General features: G+C 36.7%; 3 protein-coding genes across 4 annotated transcripts; 1 reads left to right on the forward strand and 2 right to left on the reverse strand.

The window, feature by feature from the left end:
* Window positions 1-2,975: 2,975 nt before the first annotated feature.
* Window positions 2,976-10,020, forward strand: LOC145237678 (excitatory amino acid transporter-like). Of its 2 annotated transcripts, XM_080100627.1 has the most exons (11): window positions 2,976-3,241; window positions 3,810-3,959; window positions 4,825-5,035; window positions 5,338-5,380; window positions 6,074-6,209; window positions 6,780-6,906; window positions 6,989-7,082; window positions 7,324-7,463; window positions 8,286-8,480; window positions 8,812-8,946; window positions 9,183-10,020. In XM_080100627.1, the coding sequence occupies exons 1-11, from the start codon at window positions 3,064-3,066 to the stop codon at window positions 9,406-9,408; spliced, it is 1,635 nt and encodes a 544-aa protein (XP_079956753.1). In that variant the 5' UTR covers window positions 2,976-3,063; the 3' UTR covers window positions 9,409-10,020. The 2 variants fall into 2 exon arrangements, with proteins under 2 accessions (XP_079956753.1, XP_079956754.1); XM_080100628.1 differs by lacking the exon at window positions 3,810-3,959.
* Window positions 10,021-10,037: 17 nt separating this feature from the next.
* Window positions 10,038-15,578, reverse strand: LOC145237679 (excitatory amino acid transporter 2-like). The gene is made up of 11 exons (XM_080100629.1): window positions 14,990-15,578; window positions 14,492-14,641; window positions 14,084-14,294; window positions 13,496-13,538; window positions 13,318-13,429; window positions 12,933-13,062; window positions 12,698-12,791; window positions 12,473-12,612; window positions 12,155-12,349; window positions 11,828-11,962; window positions 10,038-11,559 (listed from the first exon to the last, which is right to left on the reverse strand). Exons 1-11 carry the CDS (start codon window positions 15,114-15,116, stop codon window positions 11,424-11,426), a joined length of 1,473 nt encoding a protein of 490 aa, XP_079956755.1. The 5' UTR covers window positions 15,117-15,578; the 3' UTR covers window positions 10,038-11,423.
* A 65-nt stretch (window positions 15,579-15,643) lies between these two features.
* LOC145237680 (excitatory amino acid transporter 2-like) lies at window positions 15,644-20,936 on the reverse strand. Its single transcript, XM_080100630.1, has 11 exons — window positions 20,694-20,936; window positions 19,380-19,529; window positions 18,706-18,919; window positions 18,240-18,282; window positions 18,061-18,169; window positions 17,821-17,944; window positions 17,662-17,755; window positions 17,459-17,598; window positions 17,023-17,217; window positions 16,172-16,306; window positions 15,644-15,878 (listed from the first exon to the last, which is right to left on the reverse strand). Exons 1-11 carry the CDS (start codon window positions 20,824-20,826, stop codon window positions 15,743-15,745), a joined length of 1,473 nt encoding a protein of 490 aa, XP_079956756.1. The 5' UTR covers window positions 20,827-20,936; the 3' UTR covers window positions 15,644-15,742.
* Between the last annotated feature and the right edge of the window lie 1,699 nt (window positions 20,937-22,635).

A 22,635-nucleotide genomic window follows, 5' to 3' on the forward strand; every position in this document is an offset into this window, starting at 1 on the left:
GTGATAGTTTACGTAATCATGATGTGAAAGTGTAAGAATATGGTTTGTTTGAGAACATGAAATAAGTTGGTAGCTTTAGTTTAAAGAAACGGTATAACTCACTGATCATCGTAAACATGCAAGGATTTTTATCTACAAACTGAAAAAGCAAACTTTCCTGAAGATCTAAATAGCTAACCGCGTGCGTAATACTGAAGTATCAAACCCTATTCATACGAGACCACTAGTTCAAACTTGTTGACTTTCCAGGGCTGTACGTTGTTGTTGGAAAATCGGAATTTTTTGCGACTCGTTTTACACAAAAATGCCTGAAATGTTTGCTACGTGACATGGTTTAGTTAAGGTTCTGCATCAATGGAAAGAACGTCTACTCTAAAACGTCAGCACAGGAAACGCCCAAACCACTACGCTTTTGCGACCAGTGAACAGTTATACGTGTCGCCAATAAGACTATACGTATAATACAACACTTGCGTAACCAGTCGCCTTGCTTTGTATAGCTTTGGACTATGCGATTGTGGAATGTGTTGTTGCTGTAACGTGTGTTGTGAGCACCAAACGAACAGCTTGGCGTCTGTTTCTCGTTTTAGTCGTTTCCAAAAAATGCGCGTTTGTGTCGCTTTTAAGGGAATTCGAGCAGCGTCGCAAGCTGTTTACCAGACTTCAACTATTTCCTGTGTGGAAAATTGGACACACTATATGTGGTGTTTTTCTTCCGCAAAAACATGCAACCGTGCCTAGTCTGCCAATCAAGTACTAGAAAACGGATGGGCACTCTTGGTGGTCTCATTCATATCACAGAATTACACTGTTTAATTTGTACCACATGTTTTTTACTAAACAAGTTGTCTTACCCTCTGTGTATTTTATTCTCTAAGCATTTGTCAATATGATTGACCTTGTCCAATATCAATCCTGAATAGGGTTTGCATGGTTTAAAGGATTTCCGTACTTAGAAAGTACCAATGATTCAGTTGACGATTGAATGATAATTTATTTAGGAAGTCCCTTGAAGTGGGAAGTAGGTATTTTATCATGCTGCGATTAGACACGTTTACTAGTTGACGCACCTATAACCAGAAATGCATGAATGTCATCAGGGTTACCGTTTTACAATTCAGTTTCTCTGTCTTCGAACAAAAAATCGTCACAATACAAACGTTCGAGTCTTACCATACACAAACATCACGTACTATACTACGGCCCAATGCAATTCCCCGACCCAAGGCTGTTTGCGTCACCGCCAAACAATTCAAGGCGATTGATTCCACTGTGTTTGTCGAACCGAAAAATTCTCAGGTGTGTTATTCAAGTGCGAACTGCCCCTGGTAGAACCAATAGAGAATTTTCGCCAAAACCGTTTTGTCAAGTCACGGGGTAAATTCCTTAAATTGTGACGTCATTCTAAAAAAGGTGGAAGGCATTTCTCCTATCTGGCAGGTATATAACGTTGTTGTTGAGAACGACTGGCCAAAAAAAATGCCGAATCATCTACGTTTTTTGCTTTAAGTTCACCGTCCTAAAGTCAATAACGTCGTACTTTGCAAATAGATATATCAGCGGTTTTGAAGCAGGAAGGCAAAACGTGCGTTTCCAACATTGGTTTGTAAAGTTACAACAGCAAAAAAACATTTTAAGCATTGAAGATAATCTCTTGAAACTTTCTTAATTTTAACCTCATAAGTGTAGCTAAATGCACTTGCTGAAGCAGCTATTAGTTAGCAAACCAAAATAGTTTTATGAAAAAAATGCTAGGTGCGCGAAGGTCTGCACCAATATCGAAGAGAAGCATCAAGAAAAAAGTATCACTGCGCCGTATCAGTGTGAGGATTTGTGTATGTTGTCAGTAGATTTACGCCTAAAACAGTGTTTATCAACAGAAAAAAAGTCGCTAGAAATGCCCGAGAGATCGAGACAAGATGTTAAAGAGCTGGTTCGAATACAACATCTATGTCCTACAGTATTACGTCATAATGGCATCTGTTGATTGTAACGTCATCACACTTTCATATGCGCAAGGGTGAAGTAGCGAAATCCTTCGAGAGTCAGCAAGTCCGTTTAATATGTAAAACTTAGTGCCACGACCTATAAGTACGGCTTACTGTACCAGTATTCAATCATAGCGACCTTTCCACAATGAAACAAAAAAATAACCCAAAAAATTTAGATCGTTTATATCTCAATACCAAAGGTGATGAAAACAGGTTTTAAGCAAAATATTGTTTTGTTTTAGTTAATAATATAGGTTATATAATAGGATACCAAAGGGGACTTATACGAATATATGACTTGTCAACGTATACTGAAGTCAAAAAAGGAACTGCTAGGAGCATATATTACGTCAGTATTGCGTAGGGCAAATCAAAACAAACAAACATGCTTTAATTTATTGATCGAAACAGAAACTGAATCGATACACATAACGTCATTGATTGGATTTGCAATCGCGAATCTCTCAAAGCTCATTTTTTCCAAATTTCAGCCAATTATTTTCGCTGACATGTCACGAATTTTGTTTGCCATCTATTATCGATTTGTATGATGAGCTGATGACGTTGCGTATCGCAAAGTCCTACGGGGTTTGGCCTGAATTAAGGCGAGATTCTGTTGGCAGCAAGTGTAAAAAGATGTTTGTAAAATTCGTGTTGATAACTCGGGTTCAGATAGGTTTTGTGATCCAAAAAGGAAACTCAACCGCGATGGTTCGTTAAATTCGTTGTAAAATGAAGGTGGATTGTAAAATTTGGAATATAATTAAGTACAACAAAAAAGCTTTTACGGCAGTTTAATGGAATAAGCAAAAACTGCTTGTATATGACCTGATGTAAGGCAGCTTGAAAGTTGAAAAACAACAGTCGGCTACTTAGACATGGTATGGTTTATGACAGCAAATTTGCTTCTTCTGCCCGTATGCATATGTGGCACGTATATTGACGAAAGTTTTACTTACCCAATGAACCTTATCTTAAACAAACACGTTCAGTTGTTTTTTTATGCCGCAGATATATAATTTATTTTTGCTACAAATCTTGCTTTGAACGAAATTTTGCACTTTCACATAAAATGGCACCGAGCGACCCTGAACAACCGGTGACCGAAAATCTGTTGGCAATTTCCAACGGCGAAACTTGTTCTGAAAGTACAAGGGAAGTAAAGCACCACACTGGACACGATGAGAAGATATCATGTGGACCAGTGAAAGTGAAAAGCGAAACTCTGCTCATTTTACTAACAATCGCAGGTAAGTTCTGACTTGTGAAAGTAGCCATCATAACGTACATTGAGTGTCATAAGGGAATAGGTTTAAAAACGGGATATTTTTTGGTTATGTCAGCAAATAGAATTTGTGATGAAAAAGAACTGTTTTACCTTGTTAAAATTTCTAATATAAAATGCAAACATGCTTTTGGGGGTATTCAAGCACTCATTAGCAGGCTTATAGCAGTTTGTTACAAAACAATTACACAAAAATCAGCACCGTCAACAAGAAACATCGAAGTTGCAAGGGAAAAATCGCGATTTAAACAATAAAGTGATGTATCGGACCTAATGAATTCGACAATATTAGTGTTATATTTTGCCAAGTCCGTGGACGCAAATAAGTCTGTGAAAAGTTACAATGAGTTCGCAAACAAATCACGAAAAACAAAAAAAAATAACTTTATACTTTCTCGTTATTTTCCATTTCTATCCAGTCCGCTAGCGGTTATCTCGACACAAAAATTGTCCGGGATATAAAAAAAAAGTTAAGAAACACTGTGCAAATCGAAAACCCCAGTCGGTTAACCCATTTGCTTTGTATGTTATAGGCGTTGTTCTGGGTTTGATTCTCGGCTTTTCAATTCGAACAAGCGACCCATCACCCGAAGTCATTATGATCGTAATGTTTCCAGGAGAACTGCTAATGCGTATGCTAAAGATGCTGATTATTCCAGTTATAATCACAAGCATTGTCACAGGTAACGTTGCTACTAATCGTTTGCTTTCAAAACTTTTTCAAGAAATACTTGATGTGACTAAGGCATAATGCTGGTGAAATCCGAACGTTTGGGAGGGACATAATTCCCGCAATATTAAAATTTGTTCAGTGCTTTTAGTTAGATTTTAAACGAAAGCGTGTCATAAACGGATGGCTAATTACCCACACATGAATACCCAACATCCAAAACTTCACTCCCACCACCAACTATAATTTAGCGGTAGCTCAACGTATCATCGTGAAACATTATGGGTGGACTGTAATTGGAATAGCCGCTATCGCGGTTTAGATTCCTTCTTATCGCTTCTGTAGCGCACGGGGAGCGGCGATTGCCTTCTAAGAAAGGTTTTAAATTTCAATACGCGCCAGGCGGACGGAAATCGTGTGCCTGATGCCAACGGTGCCACACATAACGATACTGACAAACCCAAAAAGATTACATCTTGAAGTTTTAAGGCGTGTTTTGTCATGTAGATTCGCTATGTAAACAATACAATATGAGAAAAATATTATCTTGACATCTGTTCTAAATTGTTTTGCCCATTCAGTCAACAACAAACGTACGGTTTCCAAAATAGGGTGCATTTGGCATTTTAGAGGTGTCACCATAACAGTAATAAAACTTTTGCTAATGTCAAAAAAACTGCAGACAAATGTTTCACTCTAACAAGTCGATGTAAAAAAACTAATCTTATTAAACCCTGAATACAGCATTCCACGATATCAGTTAGCTAATGGACAGGCATATAAAACGTCAAAGCTTTTTGATTGTGAACAAAGTTTTTACTGCGAACCAAAAAACTTGTTCACCAGGTCTAAAAAAAAAACTCTTTTTATCGTTGTAGGGCTAGCAAACTTGGAAACAGGAAAAAGCGGAAAAATAGGTGGCCACGCAGTTGCGTACTACTTGGCAACCACAACACTGGCAGTCGTCCTGGGCATTACACTGGTCAGCATTATTCAACCAGGCCGCGGCGGATTTAACAAAGACGATGTCCAGGCGGAAAACGAAGATCGTGTTATATCGACCATGGACACTTTTCTCGATTTGATAAGGTAAGGACTTGAAAATAAATGAGAGTCTAACAAGTTGATCAGGGACTGATAAGGCTTTTTGCGTTAACGACGACCACGATAAACATTTCAAAGATACGAAATTGTAACAAGCATAACTGACCACGAACACCTAGCTATTGGTTAGGAACGAAAACGTTATAACTTTGCGACTTTAAAAAGCAAACTTTGCTCAAACAATCGTATTACTTGCCGTATTAAACGAATGTGAGTTTAAGGATCTCCATATTGTTGAGATTCAGTAAACTTAAATTCTCATGAACATTTTGTTTTGTTTTTTACAGAAACATTTTTCCAAGCAACATCATTGCTGCCTGCTTTCAATTGGTAAGTTGCAATTTTCACTTTTTTGTGTTTTACTTGTTGCATGCTATAAAGCGGTTTTGGCGTTTATGCATATTCGGTGTGTCCATAATAATACTGTTGTTTTGTTATCCACGTTATTTGGATGTATGTAAGTTGACAAGACAGCAGTGTATTCCTCATTTTCCAGGCAAATTTACTTGTATTCACGGATTTTGTATTCCTCTGTTTACGATAAGTTAAGGTACAATAACGAAGTGTTAACAATTGGAAGTTTCATCGCAGATTTTAACGCTTATGTGTGGTGCTGTGGTGTTTTTGTGCAACCTTGTTTTTGCTCAGGTCCGCTCTAACCGGACTCAACATTGCACACGCTCCCAGGAGGTTTAGCTCACTTAAGCAGAAATCTATTTCTTTGGAAGAAACTTGTTAGTGACCTCCAGTGGCAGACTGCGTTTGCATTTTGAATGGTTTCGAAATCCAGTTTATTTTGTGTCTCTTTCTCGTATGTGGTTCTTGTACGGTTAAAAGTAAAAGTTATTGCTAAAACAGTTTCGTATGCGTATAAAACAAACTTGACAGAAATAAATCTATCAAAACAATGAAGGATGATGCTAAATCATCCTAAAAACGATAAAATTGAATCAATACCTAGGCGATCAGTTTTTAAAAAAATCTAAAAATAACGTGTTTAATCCGTTGTGTTTTCGATTTCAGGATCGAACAAAGCTAACGCCGATCTTCAAAAAAATTGATGAAAACGCGGTCGTGAATTTGACGGGAAACGTAACATATAATGTACCAGTCGGATACAAACGAGAACTTGAAAAGGTTGGCAGCACCAATGTTCTTGGTAAGCATAGCCTAGCTTGTAAAGTCTTCAAAAGACCAAAGCGTTGCAAAGACTTTTGTATCGCAAATTTAGGCCACTTGTCGCAACGCAAGTACAATTGTATAGGAAAACAAAAGTCATCTATTTCACTGATCAAATATAAATCAAAAATAATTATCTATTTTGGATTATCAATGTGCCCACAGAATATATATGATGGGACCCATCTACATACTAGACCGACCTATAGCCGTGCTACAACGACGGGAACGAATACTCCGAGATTTTGGAAGACATAAAGTTTACGTAATTTAAGACCGTTTTGAGGCCATATTTCGTTTTTGCGTAATCATTGTGTAAAATTAATTCGGGTACTTAAATGTATTTGCAAAAAACAATTACCAAGAGTATGGCAATATAAAACATATTAAATGTCGGATTACCTATTCTACGTGTTGTTTGCCTTGTTTAAATGCAAACATGGGAATACGTCTGAAACACGGCATCATCTGTATCTTTTTTAAATGCAAACATGTAAAACAAAGTTTTTTAAAACACAAACCACAATTTTGAGAATATTCTACTTTACAGGTCTTATTTCATTTTGTGTCCTGTTTGGAGTTGTAATAGCTCGAATCGGAGAAGAAGCCAAAATCGTCAAAGATTTCTTCAATTCACTTAACCACATTTTCATGCGCATGATTATGTTCATTATTTGGTAAGAAAACAGTACGCAATATTTATTTGGTTCATAACTTTTGTTAAAAAATCTAAATCTTTCTAATTTGAAATCGTAACAGGTACTCCCCGATCGGCATTTGCAGTTTAACAGCTGGCAATCTCCTTAAAATGAAAAGTTTTCAAATCCTCGTCGAAACATTGGGATTATATGTGGTAAGTACGATTTCAAACACCTTAATATTAACTTAAACACAAAACTGGCAGAAAACCTGCATGTACTGATGCAAGGTTCACTGATAATTTTGCGAAAACGGCTAAAAATATCTACTTTATACTGTGTACATTAAAAAATAATCAAAAATTTAAGTATGTCTCAGCAAGTTCTATGCAAATTTTAAATAATTGGCAAACCATAAAAAACACAGATTTACCTTATCTTTGCAAATATTCATAGGTCACTGTGATAAGCGGTTTAGTGATTCATTGTGTTGTGGTGCTTCCACTCATTTACTGGTTGATGACACGCAAAAATCCATTCCGATTCTTCATGGGAATCGCTCAAGCTTTTTTGACCGCGCTCGGGACTGGATCAAGGTAGGCTAAAACAATATGATTTGACTGTGAAAAAAGCAAGTGTAATGCGATACGGCTGTGTGTTGCATTTGACATAGGAGGTTTACATAATACCAACTTAATACGAACGCAGTATGTTCATCTAACAAGTACAATGCTAACATATTAACAAATTGTTACGCTGTTACGACCAGAAAAAACTGATCGGTCACTAAAAAAGAAACATTTTCGCACGCCACACATATTATGCTCCTCTCTTGAAGTCACGTAACTGTTAGTTTAAAGATAACAGGCTGCACACCCCTTGCAATAAAACATGTTGTATCCTGCACAAAAGCAATGGTGGCGTTACGACATTCCGTAACAAGTATATTAGTACAAGCCAGGTCTGCACATTAAAGTGATTTAACAACCAATAGAGACGATTTGCCAAGAATAGCGATGGTACATTAGGAAATATTTTATAAAAAATATGGAATTGCATTTTATTACTGCAACGTAGCGTTTCAAAATCGGACTTTAAACCGGGTATTTTTAACTGTGATACTTCCTGACAAACCTGATGCAGTATTTGAACGTTGCGATTATAAAAATTAACTGTAGTACGAAAATTGGGACAAAAAATAGTAAATACCGGCAAAGAAGATAGTTTCTGTGCAAAAACTGGCCCAAACCAAATATACCTAATTTGTAGTTACAAAATAGAACTGTCAAAACGAACAAACATACCAGTCCTATTTTAATATTTAACTAGATACATTTTTCAAAACTCATGCTGTCACTAGTCCCAATATCCACAACTGTCCTAATTAAAACTTGAACAAAAACTTATTTCGTTTTTAGTGCTGGGACTCTTCCTGTAACGATCAGATGCCTTGAACGAAATCTGAACATTGATGAAAGAATTACGCGGTTTGTACTGCCGCTTGGTGCAACAATGAACATGGATGGCACAGCCTTGTTGGAAGGCGTAGCTGCCATTACAGTTGCACAGATGTACGGGTACACCTTGTCCTTTGGTCAGATACTCACAATTAGGTAAGCAAAAAAGGGGTAAAGCATAGGTTTCCATCTTGTTTTTGCATTTTAATGAAAGCTTTTACTGAAATTGTCGTCTATCCATGGTACTAAAAACTAAAACAATCCCATATATTTAGTATGAAAAGGGACTTATTCTTAAAAATGCAAACTGTTTAAAGGTGTGACACAACATGCAGGTTGGAGACATCTAGGGTTGACAGTTTTATTTAACATGCAAAGGAAAATAAACATTTGTGTAAAACAGAATTTTCAAACTTGCAAAAAAGTTATGTGAGTTTTTGCTGGACAAATTATCACCTTTTTAATTTTTTTCCATTGTTTGTTACAGCATAACAGCCACAATGGCTAGCATCGGAGCCGCTGCAATCCCAAGTGCTGGACTTGTTACATTGCTTCTTGTGCTCACAGCAATTGGTGTTCCTACTGAAGCTGTTGGACTGCTGTGGTCCATTGACTGGTTCCTGTAAGTATAAAGTAACACATAATATAGAAAAAACGTTCATAATCAATACAAAGCTATATGCTGCTTCTATTATGAACGAGGCAATTACAATGGAAATAAATTAATGTGGTTTAGTTTTGCACCAAATTACATTGCGCTTTAACATTCAACCAAACCTTCAATACATAAATTCTGTATTGCAAGCCTAGCATTACTCCATACATAATTATACATTTTTTTGATTTTATTGTTTACAGCGACAGAATCCGTACAGCTGTCAATGTATTTGGTGACTGTATTGGTGCAGGCATTGTACAACACCTAAACCAAGACATCTTGAAGCAGATTAAGGCTGAGGAAAAACGTGAATCACTTAAAAGCCAGAGCAGCGATGACTCTGGACATCTGAAAGCCCCACAAGAAGCCCCACTAACTGACAGTGGTTTGAGTATGGATGATAATAAACGTGATTCTATTGTGTGACAGTAATACTGTGTTGTGAACCCAATGACCTCAGTTATGTTGTGTTCTGTACATCAATCCACTTATCTTGTACATATAAGAACACTGAAATAACTTGTGTGAGTGTAGGACTAAGTGTTCATTAGTGTGCTATTGAAGCATTGTTTGCCATCTTTCTTTTGCATCAACCAAAAATGTTTTAAACATTTTTTTCTTTGCTTTTAAGATATTTTTTATTATGAACTGCTTTGTTGATACAACAGTGATAAAACAACTCCATTATCTTGAGTATTAGATTGGAATGTATAACATCCATGACATACCACAAAAATCATACAACAAACAAGACTAAATTGGTCTTTGTTTCTAACCATCTGCCATTAACTTTATAGGAAGCAAAATATAAAAAAATAGTTTAATCATGACAATGCAATATTTCTTAATATTTATAGTTTAACATTTTCTTCAAAGAAATGGACTCATTTTATATAGTTGCTTGCATATCATGAACATACATGGACAGAAATTGAAATGTATTTTACCTAATCTCCATCATTTTTGTGTTGACGTGAGTGATCTCATACTTTTGTATAAAACACTTGCATTGTTAAAATAAAACATGTTTGCAAAACACAGTTTTCTGTATCTGTAACAAAATTATATTGTAATGTGCACTTGTCAAGCAAGCTGTCTGAAAAACAATGAGTAAAAGTAAAAAAAAGTTTAACATTAGGACCAAGGGCAGATAACAAAAATATTTGGCGATTGTTTTTAACAGTGAAGAATTTGGCCAATTACAAATTGTTTATGGAATGTTTTACCATGTAAAGCAAATACTTAAGCTAAAATTACAAACGTCATTCAGATCAAGTCATCGTTCTTGGGAAGAAGTGTATAAACAAATGGTCTAATTAGGCAAATGGTGAAATGTTTATTTGTGACATTACAAATAACACTTTTAAAACCATTTCAATCTCAAAGTGTAATTAGAGTAGAACAACTAATTTACCAAGCCACTATGTTGAAACAAAGTGCAAAGTGATTGGATGACTTATCCACCAGGTTAACTGCACAATGTCTTCATTTTTTTTGTATTTTTCGACAATCAGGCGGCAGTCCGAGAACTGAAATATGCCCTTTGTGGTACACGGGGTTCGAACCCAGGATACTCCCGGGGACGAATCCAGATCAGGTTTTGTATACGGGTCAGGCGCGCCAGGCCATTCGGCCAAGTTCCCGGCCAATTTCTTCATTATCTAACAATTTTTACAATTCTGCTGCCAATATTGTATTGTACCACAACATTTGTACAAATAACCTTTTTTTAAGGATTTTAACATTACTATATTGTTAGTTTTATTGTGAGACAAGCCTGTATAGAAATAAACATAAAAAAAAGTTTTATCCAATGTTTTATATAGCAAGTTTAATTTAAATATATTTTGTATCAAAAAGTAAGTAAAAGCTAACAAGGTGTGCACAAGTAAACAATGCATACTTAGACATATACGCAGTAGGTTTCACAAATTTATTCAATTTGCTACAAACTAATTTTGGGCAATGCTTTTAATAAAATACAGCAAATAAATATGGCCAAGGGGGAATCAACTCAAGCGACAAAACAACGACATTTGCGCCATTGAAATAAGTATCACGAAACTTTTACAACACAATATAAATCTAACTCTCCCTAACAACACGATTGGTTGCAGACTTTTTAAAATGCAACTGTAAATAAATTAAAATGTCAATAGAGTGCACCGCGTAAAACAAACTAACACATGTTATCATACTATATTACTTTTTGTTTACGACAACGACATTAAAAAAATTATCTGTCAAAGTTTGCCGCCAGCCACTAATGTTTACTTTAGACTAACACAGATTCATGCATATTTTGCAAATTTATTTCCTACGATCATAGAATACTAAACATATATTCTATGCTACGATTTTGCAAACATACTAAAGTGATCGAGCGCATACTAACATGTGTAAGTCAAAAATATCAATTTGCTTGGTAGAGCGACACACAATTATACAATATTGTTTCCAAGAGGCACAGCTTCAGTTGTGTGGTCTCCTATTTCATCACGTTGTCGGTTGATATGGGATACAATGCAGACTCCAATCTGATCGCCCATAATGTTTACTGGACCGCGCATTCTTTCACTTAAAGTAGTAAAATATGAATGCAATTCGACAAAAAGGGCCTTTATTGTCATAGTTTTTCCGTGACCCAACCTAATCAAGAAACCAACTCGGCAAACGTTTATCAGTGTTGCAATTAAAAAGTACAACAGTGTAAAGTTATAATTATTTGGCCCAATATAACTACAACATCATTAAAGTCTTAAGGTAGAACTAAGCTATTCTGAATTATCAAACAACGGTTCCTTTATGTACGTAATTTTGTGTTACACTTGATAAAGTCACTCACACAAGCCAGTCGACAGTATACAAGATACCCAAAGCTTCACTTGGTATACCGACGGACTGCAGTACAAACAGAACAACGACGAGGCCACTGCCAGGTACCGAGGCAGCACCGATGCCAGCCAGCGTACCGGTTAGCCTACAGGAAATATAAGAAACGTATGGCTGTAAAAGTTGCACATGCTGACCGAGATACATAGACTTCAATGTTGGTGAAGGTGTTAAAATCGCAGTGTAAAATTCGCTTTATAGATTGCTGCATTTATGTCCAAGTTGCAATAGACACTTATGGTAATTAAATAATTGCCATCATTTTCGTTTATAAACGTACCAAACAGTTATAACTTCCCCAAATGACAATGAAATTCCGTTCATTTGAGCGATAGTTATTGTTGCTACGCCTTGAAACATGGCTGTGCCATCCATGTTAATCGTGGCGCCCAGTGGTAACATCACTCGTGTAAAGCGTTTGCAAATTCCGAGATTTTCTTCGGCACATCGAATAGTAACCGGCAACGTCGCTACACTGATGAAGTAAAATTGCACGAACCAATGTAATGCTCGGTGTTATACGGACTTGACTAAATGAAAATTGTCAAAAACAATATGCCTGACCACAACACAATACTTACAAAGGTGATTTGTTTACCTTGAGTTGGTTCCAAAAATTGCGAGAAGAGCATGGAAGCTGGCAGAATAAACTTTAAATGGATTTCTTCTTGTGATAATAAAGAAGATCATGGGCAGCACTATCATCGAGTGAAGAAATAAACCAGTGAACATTGTTACCTAAAGCAATGTCAAAAGGCTTGCGAAAAATAACTTGGCTGTTGTAACGTAATGCATTCGTAGAAGACGTTTGTGTGTACCGTACCATATACAAACCAAGAGTCTTGAAAGTGTACAAAATGCTTTCAACCCGCAAAAGGCTTCCCGCAATTAAACTGCAAATGCCAATTGGTGAATACCTGCATAAATAGAAATACGAATCTATGTGCAACGTTATGGTTTTTTGTTAAATTGTTAGCTTTGTTTTAAGTATTATTGGTTTTGTACACCTTGTTTTTTCTGTTGCAACAATGAGGCACATTTCTAACGTATAAAATTACCACATAACTTTCATCATGATGTCCATGAACACCGAATAAAGTTCATCAAAAAATCGCGTCAATAAACTATCCCGTTTGTTTTCCATTTTACCCAGGGTCGCTCCAATCATCAAGCAAAACATAATCAGACCTTTAAAAATATTTGTTTTGATGTTCTGAGAATAAAAAAATGCAGTTGGCGGGGCGGTATTCCTCTATAGTTGCTATTATCAGTGCGTTTTTACATTTTTTTGGATTTTTAGAGTGGACCATGCAAACATTCTTGCACCTGCCTGCGCAAATGATCGAGTCAAGATTTACCGTCTGCTAGTTTAATCATGGCTACATTTGCTGGATGATATTTACTTTTTTATCTTTTCGTGACTAAAACACAACAAATTCTAACCGAGAGAGTTTGATCCATCAACCTTCTCTATAGATTTCACTCGTGTAACTGTTAAATTTGCTGAAGAATTATTTTCCGAAGTCTCGCTCACTTCCGTTATTTTCGTATGTTCCTGCGAAAACAATTTCTTTCCTGTCAAGCTGGTTAAAATGCGACACTAACACTACAATATACTCACCACACGAAACCAGGCTTCAACCAAATTCTTTGGAAACAAGTTTCTAAGCAAGATAAGATTAACGGTTACAAAACGACAATTTGGTGTTTTAAGAGTTCAATAAATTGTAATTATCACGGCTATTGGGTGAACAAGATGTTGTTTGTACTAACTAGGTATTCCCATTAGCATTAATTTTAACGTTACGTCGAATGAAAGGTTTAAAACTTTAATCAATCTACCTTAAGTCCGAAAGCGACTTGAGTGTTTGATTTCAGGTGATTAAAACATGAACGATGTGTGTGAATAAACCTATTCGTGTAATTTACTTTCGTGGTAAAAATGGAGGTTAAAATGCTTTTCCTGGTGTTAACGTATGAATCATGTCTAAATCTCGCTAGACCGGAGTTAAAGCATGTGAAAATTCTCGTGTATTGTCTAACACAGTATGTGTTGGAGTTAAGTGGAAAAGTGTAACGCGGCTACACTTGCTTTCATATTTTTGTTTTGATATTATTTGCTGGGATAACAAAGATATATTAAAAGGTGAAAAATTAAAAGTAGCTTTGTAGTCTATATCTGCCTTTAAGTTTTTCTTTTAATATTTACCTTATTACATCAAGAAATGTATCCAAAGTTGAAAATGTCGGATTTTCATTATTCAACTCATCTGAGCGTGTAACCTGATGTTGGTGACCGGGTTTTATAGCAAGAACCATTCCGATCCCAATCAGGACCGAACAAAATGTGGTAACAACGTAATAAAAGACAATGTGTAGACCAACGCGTCCTTCTTTGGCGCTGCTTAGTTTTACAACACCTGTAAACAAACAAACAAAACCAATAATGGGTCTACAGAAAACATAACACTAAATCGAATCATTGTGGGTTATGTATAGCTTGATAGCTAAAAAAAAAACATCCCAGGAAAAATGGCATCGCCTTAAAAGAAAACAATAGCCCACAACAAATGTATTTTTTTGCACCAGTTGAAAAAATCTCAAAATTTTTACGAACCTGTCACTATGCTTGTAGTTATAAGAGGAATGACCAGCATTTTTAGAATCCGTAGCAAAAGTTCGCCCGGAAAAGCTACGACCGTTTTAACATCTGCTGACAAGTTCGCCTGTCGTAACCCGAAACCCAGTGCAACTCCCATAACAACACCTGCATTATTAAATCTTCGCTACAAATTTTACTCAAAGATAACGTTAACTTAATTGCAAACGTAACCAGGCTCCATTTTTGCACGTGTAGGGAACACGAGGGCCTAATGCGGGACAAAATTTAAATCTTTAAAAAATGTACAAGCTCAAACAAGGCCCTAAATTTATAATGCAAAGAAACGCTACACTACGATGCAAATTTGGCTGAGTTGAAACTTTGAACAACTGAAACCTCAACCACAATCTTGACCAGGAATGCCCGATCATGTTTATAAACTTTAGGACTACCCCAAAGGCGAACATACTTATTGCAAAAATGTTTTCAGGCAATTTGTCGTTATCAACTTACCAATCATAGTAATAATGACTAAGGCATTGTCATTACTAGTTTGAAATCCAAAACATCTGAAAATTTTCTCCTTATCTTCTGTAGTTTTTCTTTCTTCGCTCGTGGTTTGTCCATGTGCCGTCTCCATCAGTTAAAATATTTATAACTAACTCTATCAAATAATCGGAAAATTAACAGAACATTTAAATTTCATGACACTGTAAATACATATTTGCTGGAACTTTCTTAAGCCTACGTACATGCGCTAAATTTAGCAATGCCATACCACTTTAACATGTCACACTTGTCTTAACCATGGTATCAATATGGTGAAACATGCCCATTGACCCTTTGCTACGTTTCGCTGCGTCCGGTGTAAACAGGCCTTTGGGCACTAAATCTAGTTCAGTTGCTACGGCTAAATGACTGTGTGTGCATCGTCGGTGATGTGAAACAACACATGACGGGTATGTTGAGTTACATTTTTTCACACATTTTTCTCGAAGCGTCAGCACTTTTGAGCCTTTATCGTTTGCTTATGTCGATTTATTGCATGCATGTTTTTAAGATTGCTTTCAGTTTCCGTTGCGAAAAAAGACCGCTTTACAATTGTTTTTACCAAAGTGTATCTTTCATTGATTACTCCCAGACAAAAATGCAGCAATACGATGAACAAAAAGTTTTCGTTTGTTTACTATCAGACGAAATAGGAAATTCGCTATCTGAATCTAATTAACTATTTCGAGTATACAGCAGCAAATACATTTTTAAAGATCATGTAACAATGTCCTCAAGAGGCACTGTTTCTTCTGAGCTTCCTTGTTTATCGTCGCTGCCCTGATTGATATGTGAAACAATGCAAACTCCAATCTGATCACCCATAATGTTCACCGGAGTACGCACTCTCTCACTAAACAAAGTTGACCGACGTTAATTGGTACCTGACTATATGAAAATTTGACCATTTTGTTGGCAAGACAAAACTGCCATTAAGATTCTGCATGCAGTGAATACGTTACAGTAAAAACGTTTCGATAATCGCTGTTGCATTACCAGTCCGACCTTTTTAACATCGAACTTTGATTGAAATTTGTACTCTGTTACGTCCGTTATTTTCGTTTCGGTGTGCCTTTGCAAATCCAGTCAAGTGCTACGCACAGACGTACCAACAGAATTACTAAGTAAATAGTGCTTTAAACTTACACAATCCAGTCGACGGTGTACAAAATTCCCAAAGCTTCTATTGGTATACCAACCGATTGAAGCACGAACAAAACCACAACCATACCACTACCCGGAACAGCGGCTGCTCCAATGCCAGCTAATGTACCTGTTATCCTGAGAAAGCAAAATATCTTGTTACTACAGCTATAAGTTTTAATGTTTATGGTTTGCCAAGGGGTAATGAAGCTACTCTAGTCTGTTAGTTTTTATAGTATGTTCTCTTCTATTCCTGTTTACCTTTTAAGCAAAACAATGATATCCAGTAGGCTACACGTTACTTATTTTCTACATTATCGAGTGCAATATAACTTTAGATTAGAGGTCGGCTACCCCTAAGAGATTTTTCATAGCACGCCAAGTGATTTTCGATTTCATATTCAAGTAAGTTATTTGTTTTGCTATGATGTAATTTGAATTACATCGCTTGTTTTTGGTTCGTTGTGATGTAAGTTATAATATAGTCCTAAAACGACAACCTATACTAACAGTTTCGTCCGCCTTCTGATTCATCTCGGACATTACACACATCAAAATGTTATTACCATACGTGGGGATGTGGCTTTCAAAAGGCTGTCCATCCCTGCTTTAGAATATCACTGACAAATTTTAGTTTGCCTGCAAGGCCTAATTAGAATTGAGTGAGAAATGCTGCACTGAAAGGTTTTTTTCAAAGCAAGTAAGAATACAGAATTTGTTAAGCTTTGTAAGCCTTGTTTCAGGAAATTTTTGACATCTGTGTAACATAGCTTAGCTGAACAGATTAAACAAACTTGACTATGGGTTGTCATCTGTACACACAAGTCTACGAAAATTAAAAAAGTCTCGATTACCAAACTGTAATGACTTTCCCAAATGACAGTGAAATTCCGCTCATTTGAGCTATAGTTATTGTAGCTACGCCTTGAAACATGGCTGTACCATCCATGTTAATCGTGGCACCCAGTGGTAACATCACTCGTGTAAAGCGTTTGTCAATGCCGAGTTTTTCCTCTGCACATCGAATAGTAAGCGGCAACGTTGCGGCACTAAAAAGCAAAACATAAAATAATTGCTAAAAGTAAAGAGTTTTGAAATGAAAAACTAAACAATACACTAAAGTTTTTATCCGTTGAATGAGCAAATGCGTTTTACACTGCTCACAAAGCCCCTAAATATACTTTTATGTTTGACTATTGGAATTGATCGGCTAGGTAGGTAAATTTACTGAGCCTTTGTCTACTACACAAACCAAGTTTGAAGAAAATGAGGTAATATGATGTTGTTTACCTTGACGTTGTACCAAAAACAGCTATAAGCGCGTGAAGACTTGCGGCATACACTTTGTATGGGTTCTTCCTCGTTACAGCAAAGTATAGCAAAGGCAAAACCACCATGGAGTGAATGAATAAACCAACACACATAGTAGTCTGTAGAGTGTAGAGGGTCATTAGTAAGTGTTAGTTTATCGTGTTTTGGTAATCTGTGCTGACCATATACAAACACAAAGCTCGAAATGTAAATAAAATGTTCTCCACTTGGACGAGACTTCCCGCAATTAGGCTACATATTCCGATTGGGGCGTACCTAAAAAAATGATGAAATATTATTTGCAAACTGCAGGCTAACGTTAGGTGAACAATAACGCTTACCACATAATTTTTATCATGATGTCCATAAAGACGGAATAAAGTTCCTCGAAAAATGGAATCAGTAAACTGTTTCCACTGTTCTTGCTCAAAGTTATTCCCAACATTATACAAAATGAAATGAGCCCTGAAAAAAGCAACAGAAGTGACAAAATATGTGAAACGATGATAACCATAGCTACGTAATTCAGTGTGTATCACTGACACAACAATACACAAGACGAAAAAATCCACAAATGTTACCCAAGGCATTTGAACCATCGGCACTTTCCAAGGTTTTTACCACCAGGGTTGTGGCATTCTCCGACGAATTTTGACCGGACTGGACGACTTCCATAACCTTTGTGCGGTCCTGCGGGACAAGTAAAAAACAACGTATTGTTCGCCTTGTTAAAAAATTAGAAAGTCGCGGGATTACTTACAACGCGAAACCATGCCTCAACCAGATTTTTCGGAAATAGGTTTCTGTGTAGAAAAATATAAGTTATTGTTTGATTGGCATCTTGTTTTTATGTCGCAGTATCACAGAGTTGTAAAAAGAAAGTACAAGCCCGAAACCCGGCCCGAATCCGAATCTTTTTTGAGAAGCCCGTTTAGGCCCGAAAATTTGACTGACTGACCTATATACATTGAAGCCCCAGGAAAAAAAACAAGACAACAAACACGAGATACAATTGGTCTTGAATAGGGCGTTGTAGGGCTGTTTGAATTTAGGTCGAGTCCAGAATTTGGCTACTTAGCTAGTAAATTAAAAAAAAATTAGGCCCGAACCGGCCCGAACCGGCCCGAACCCGGCCTGAACCCGGTTCGAACCCGGCCCGACTTACAACTCTGCAGTACCATAAAATTCTTGCCATCGCACAACATGCAGCAAAGAGACATATATACCTAATCACGTCAAGGAAAGTGTCCAACCATGAAAACGTTAGGTCAGCACCTTTCGACATGTCCGTTGCTTCGACCTGATGAGGTTGATAACCCGGTTTTATGGCGAGCACCAATGCGATTCCAATGAGCACGGAGCAAAAGGTAGTAGCAACGTAATATACGACGATGTGTAGACCAACTCGCCCATTTTGGCCGTTGCTCAGTTGTGTAACACCTCTCAAATGAAAATATTGTATAGCAACAAAGGCGTGAATAAAACCGTACACAGCAAGCAGTCAAGAGTATATACGTCCGCAGCAACAACAAACAAAGGATCCCGGACTGGCATGATCTCTCAATAAGGAAATGTGACAAATTTAATATATCCTCAATAGCTTCGTATAAATTAGCGTCCTGTTTTAGCATAGTCAGTATTTTTTACAAAACTTTACATATCTAACTACACGTAATTACAAAACGCAGTGTTGTTATAAAAGGTTCAAATTTTTGTTACATCCCCTCGAGATAGATTTCTTGTAGTCTGCTGTAGTCCATCGCAAAGTCACGAATTGGGTAAGTCCAATGCGAATATGATATTAAATGTACTAACGAAGGGAAATTGTATACTCGTTAAATTTGCATGACAGTAAATGATCAATAGAAAATGAAAAACATGCAATAAATTGTACACAAACCTGTTATTATGCTGGTCGTTATTAGAGGTATCACAAGCATTCTTAGCATTCGCAGCAGGATTTCTCCCGGAAAAGCTACGACCGTCTTTACGTCGGCGGACACGTTCGCTTGGCGTAAACCAAAGCCCAAAGTGATGCCAACGAACACTCCTAAAATTTAGATGCAAATATAAAATATAGATGCAAAAGCATTTAGCACCATTTTTTGGTAATTGTTCAAACATATTAAGATTTAATGGCAAATATAAAGCCACAAATAGACGTCAAATGTCAGATGCTTTATTATTCAAGCGTTTTGGCAAATGCTCATATACCGCCCTGTTACGCACCAAGTTTACCAAAAAGTTAATTGAGATGGCAATTGAACTTAGATCGTACGTGAGTCCTATTTTATGTGTTCCCTAACCTGACATTGCTTAAAAGTCTGACAAAAATACACTCTTGTTTGGGTTAGTAAGACACGATTATTATTATGTAAAAGTACGCACATCTGTTAACGAATATACAACTGAGAGGTATTAAGACGTAAGGTAAACGTAAACTAAAAACGCAACTGAACACGCAATCATATCATATGCAACTTCCTCTCTACAGGACAAGAAAAATCCTATACCTATATACAGCGGTGGGATACAATTTTTTTGTCAGCCAGTTCGCTGATTTCATAACACCAGTGGTTGGGATTCAAGTTTCCAGTGGTGGAATTCAAATTTTTTGTCATGCTAACCGGTTCGCTGATCTCATAAAATTTCGTGAAACGGTTCTGTAGAACCGGTGCGAACCGACTGAATCCTACCACTGCCTATATATACTGGAGTCGACCAATTACGCAATTTCATAGGAACATAAAGAAACATGCATTAAGTAAGAGAAACTAGCGTTGCGTAAGAAGAAAAGACGAGAAGAAAGAGTTGCTAGCAGAAACAAAATCTGACGCCTGAGGGCTATACCATTAATTTTAGTTGTCCAGCTAAAGGCATCTCATGCGAATCAAAGATTGGCAACCATACAAGAATGCGGAGTTAAGATATCTTCAAGCAACAGTATTTTCTGAGCTTATTAAAAACTGTGTTTTGTTGCCTCTATTTTTATATTATAGCGCATTTAAACATAAATAAATAAATGTTTCAATGAAAGTTTGCTAAAAGAGTCCAACACAAAATTAATTGTATAAGATGGCTCATTTTATAATTGTGTTTATCAAAACTAAAAGTGTATATTTTCAAACTTAACAATGGCTTCGTCACATGATTAAATTCTCTTCAATGGTTTTAATTTGTATTATTCTACTGTTAACAAAATGTAAACACTTACCAATCATTGTGAAAATGACCAGAGCGGTGTCCTTGGTGTTTTGGAAACCAAAAACATTGCAATTCTTGTTTTTCTCCACGCCTGATTGGCTTTTGTGATTCCTGCTGTGCTTATTAGAGGTAGCACGAACCATTTTTCAACTGTGATTTCAAATGTTTAAATTATGAGCAACAGAAACCTCTGCAAAGATAAAACGCGTTAGAAAAAATAATACGAAAAAAATTCAGTCATATAGTACTGTTGTTGCAACTTTCGCAGCTATTTCCGTGTTGATGATTTTTTTGTATTAATTGAGCTGTTACGAATAGTTCATCTTTGCAAAATAGATTCAACTCACTATCAACAGTGCAGAAGATTAGTAATACAACTGTTTCCATTTCCTTAGTATAAGTATTTCCACTTAAACTATCAAACACTAAATTAAACTATTTAAGATTCGCTTGTAGCATTTGTAAAGATTTTTCAGATTATTAGCCGCTTAAGTTTTAGAAATCCATATCACACTTTTATCACAAACGTTGAACAAAAACTATTTGTCAACGAAACTACTGTTTGTTGACATTGGTTTCAAACTCAAGCTTCTCACTTTACCCAATATGTTTTGCTGTTCGCCGGGACTTTCTTTTCCAGGATATCCTTGCGTCGCTCATTTAGAATTCTGCTCACTGAACAAAATCATTAGCTTTACAGTAAAGCGTTTTTTTTTTCATGTCAGCTGCGGTGAAACGCGCGCACGCCTCAACAAGGCATGTGGCATGCTTTTGCGGTTTTTAACTACTGATTGAATTGAAAATAATCCTGTTTTAACAATTATGGCAAGGAGTCAAACCGTTTGTCATCTCGGTCCGGTATAGGTTAATATTTATTGTTTTAGTGGCATTGGGTTTGGTTTAGGTTTTCAAAAATATGTATTTTCGGATTCAGTTCAAGTTCAAAAACATGTATATATCAGGGTTCATGCAAATTAGTCGATCCGAGCCTGTTTGCAGTTTTTAAACTGGTTTAAATGTTTTTTTGTTTAATTTATTTCTACCCATTATCTACACGACCTTTTGCCGGTGTACTGCGCGACGGTAGAGCTACTAACACTGAGCATTGGCTTTGGGCCGATCTGGGAATTTCTGGTAGGTGGCGCAACGGAGCATAGGCGTTTATGGTGCTGACTCAGCAATTATTCTTACTATAAACCCAAATTGCTGTACCAGCACCATAAACGCCTATGCTCCGTTGCGCCACCTACCAGAAATTCCCAGATCGGCCCAAAGCCAATGCTCAGTGTTAGTAGCTCTACCCTGCGCGACATCTTCAAATCCGTCATTTTTGACACACCCTATAACTGCTATGTCAATACTTTTCTCTGAAATCAACAATTTTTGTGCACTGAATTCTGGTTTACGGTTCGAGTTTATTGCGTACTAATACTCAAACAGTTCTGGTCCAACTCTCTGAATAACTGAACTCTTGCAAATCATTTTACATTTACCAAGATGGTAGAGTGGTAAGCGCAACCTTGTTTTCACGAGGTTGGTGGTCCAAGCTGTCTCGAACACTTTGCCATGCGATTGATTTGTGAGCAATATTAAAATTTTGCAACGTTTTTACATCTTGCGTATTTAGTTACCCGGTGTGAAAACGTTTTACACAAAGCCACATACGCATAAAGCAAAATGGGTTAGCGTGCAATTATTGTTGACGCAACTTAAAAAGGAGCGAAATGCGTATAATTACCAAAAAGAGTAAAGGTCAACGACGTGGTAGTTGAAAATATTTTCAATTTTTAGACGTCGCCTCTCTGTTGTGACACCATCGATCGTAAATAAGCAGCGCCTTGACAGGTTAATTTCGCGTTCATGTAATAAATTGTAGAACAGCATAACATGAAGTAGAATGCTTATATTGTTGATTGCCATTATAAAAAAACACAACCTCATTTCACACTACT

The sequence above is a fragment of the Phallusia mammillata genome, chromosome 7 (genome assembly GCF_965637545.1).
Source record: "Phallusia mammillata chromosome 7, kaPhaMamm4.hap1.1, whole genome shotgun sequence".
NCBI classification, from domain to species: Eukaryota; Metazoa; Chordata; class Ascidiacea; order Phlebobranchia; family Ascidiidae; genus Phallusia; species Phallusia mammillata.

Excerpts from the sequence above, each read along its gene's own strand:
- LOC145237678 (XM_080100627.1), top strand. The coding sequence starts at position 3,064 with ATGGCACCGAGCGACCCTGAACAACCGGTGACCGAAAATCTGTTGGCA. Across the intron at positions 6,210-6,779 it reads TGGCAGCACCAATGTTCTTG|GTCTTATTTCATTTTGTGTC; the intron begins GTAAGCATAGCC and ends TCTACTTTACAG. Across the intron at positions 7,083-7,323 it reads AAACATTGGGATTATATGTG|GTCACTGTGATAAGCGGTTT; the intron begins GTAAGTACGATT and ends AAATATTCATAG.
- LOC145237679 (XM_080100629.1), bottom strand. The coding sequence starts at position 15,116 with ATGGAGACGGCACATGGACAAACCACGAGCGAAGAAAGAAAAACTACA. Across the intron at positions 14,642-14,989 it reads AGTCATTATTACTATGATTG|GTGTTGTTATGGGAGTTGCA; the intron begins GTAAGTTGATAA and ends TTAATAATGCAG. Across the intron at positions 13,539-14,083 it reads ACATTTCTTGATGTAATAAG|AAACTTGTTTCCAAAGAATT; the intron begins GTAAATATTAAA and ends TATCTTGCTTAG.
- LOC145237680 (XM_080100630.1), bottom strand. The coding sequence starts at position 20,826 with ATGGTTCGTGCTACCTCTAATAAGCACAGCAGGAATCACAAAAGCCAA. Across the intron at positions 18,170-18,239 it reads TTGAGGCATGGTTTCGCGTT|GACCGCACAAAGGTTATGGA; the intron begins GTAAGTAATCCC and ends CTTGTCCCGCAG. Across the intron at positions 17,599-17,661 it reads GAGCTTTGTGTTTGTATATG|ACTACTATGTGTGTTGGTTT; the intron begins GTCAGCACAGAT and ends TACACTCTACAG.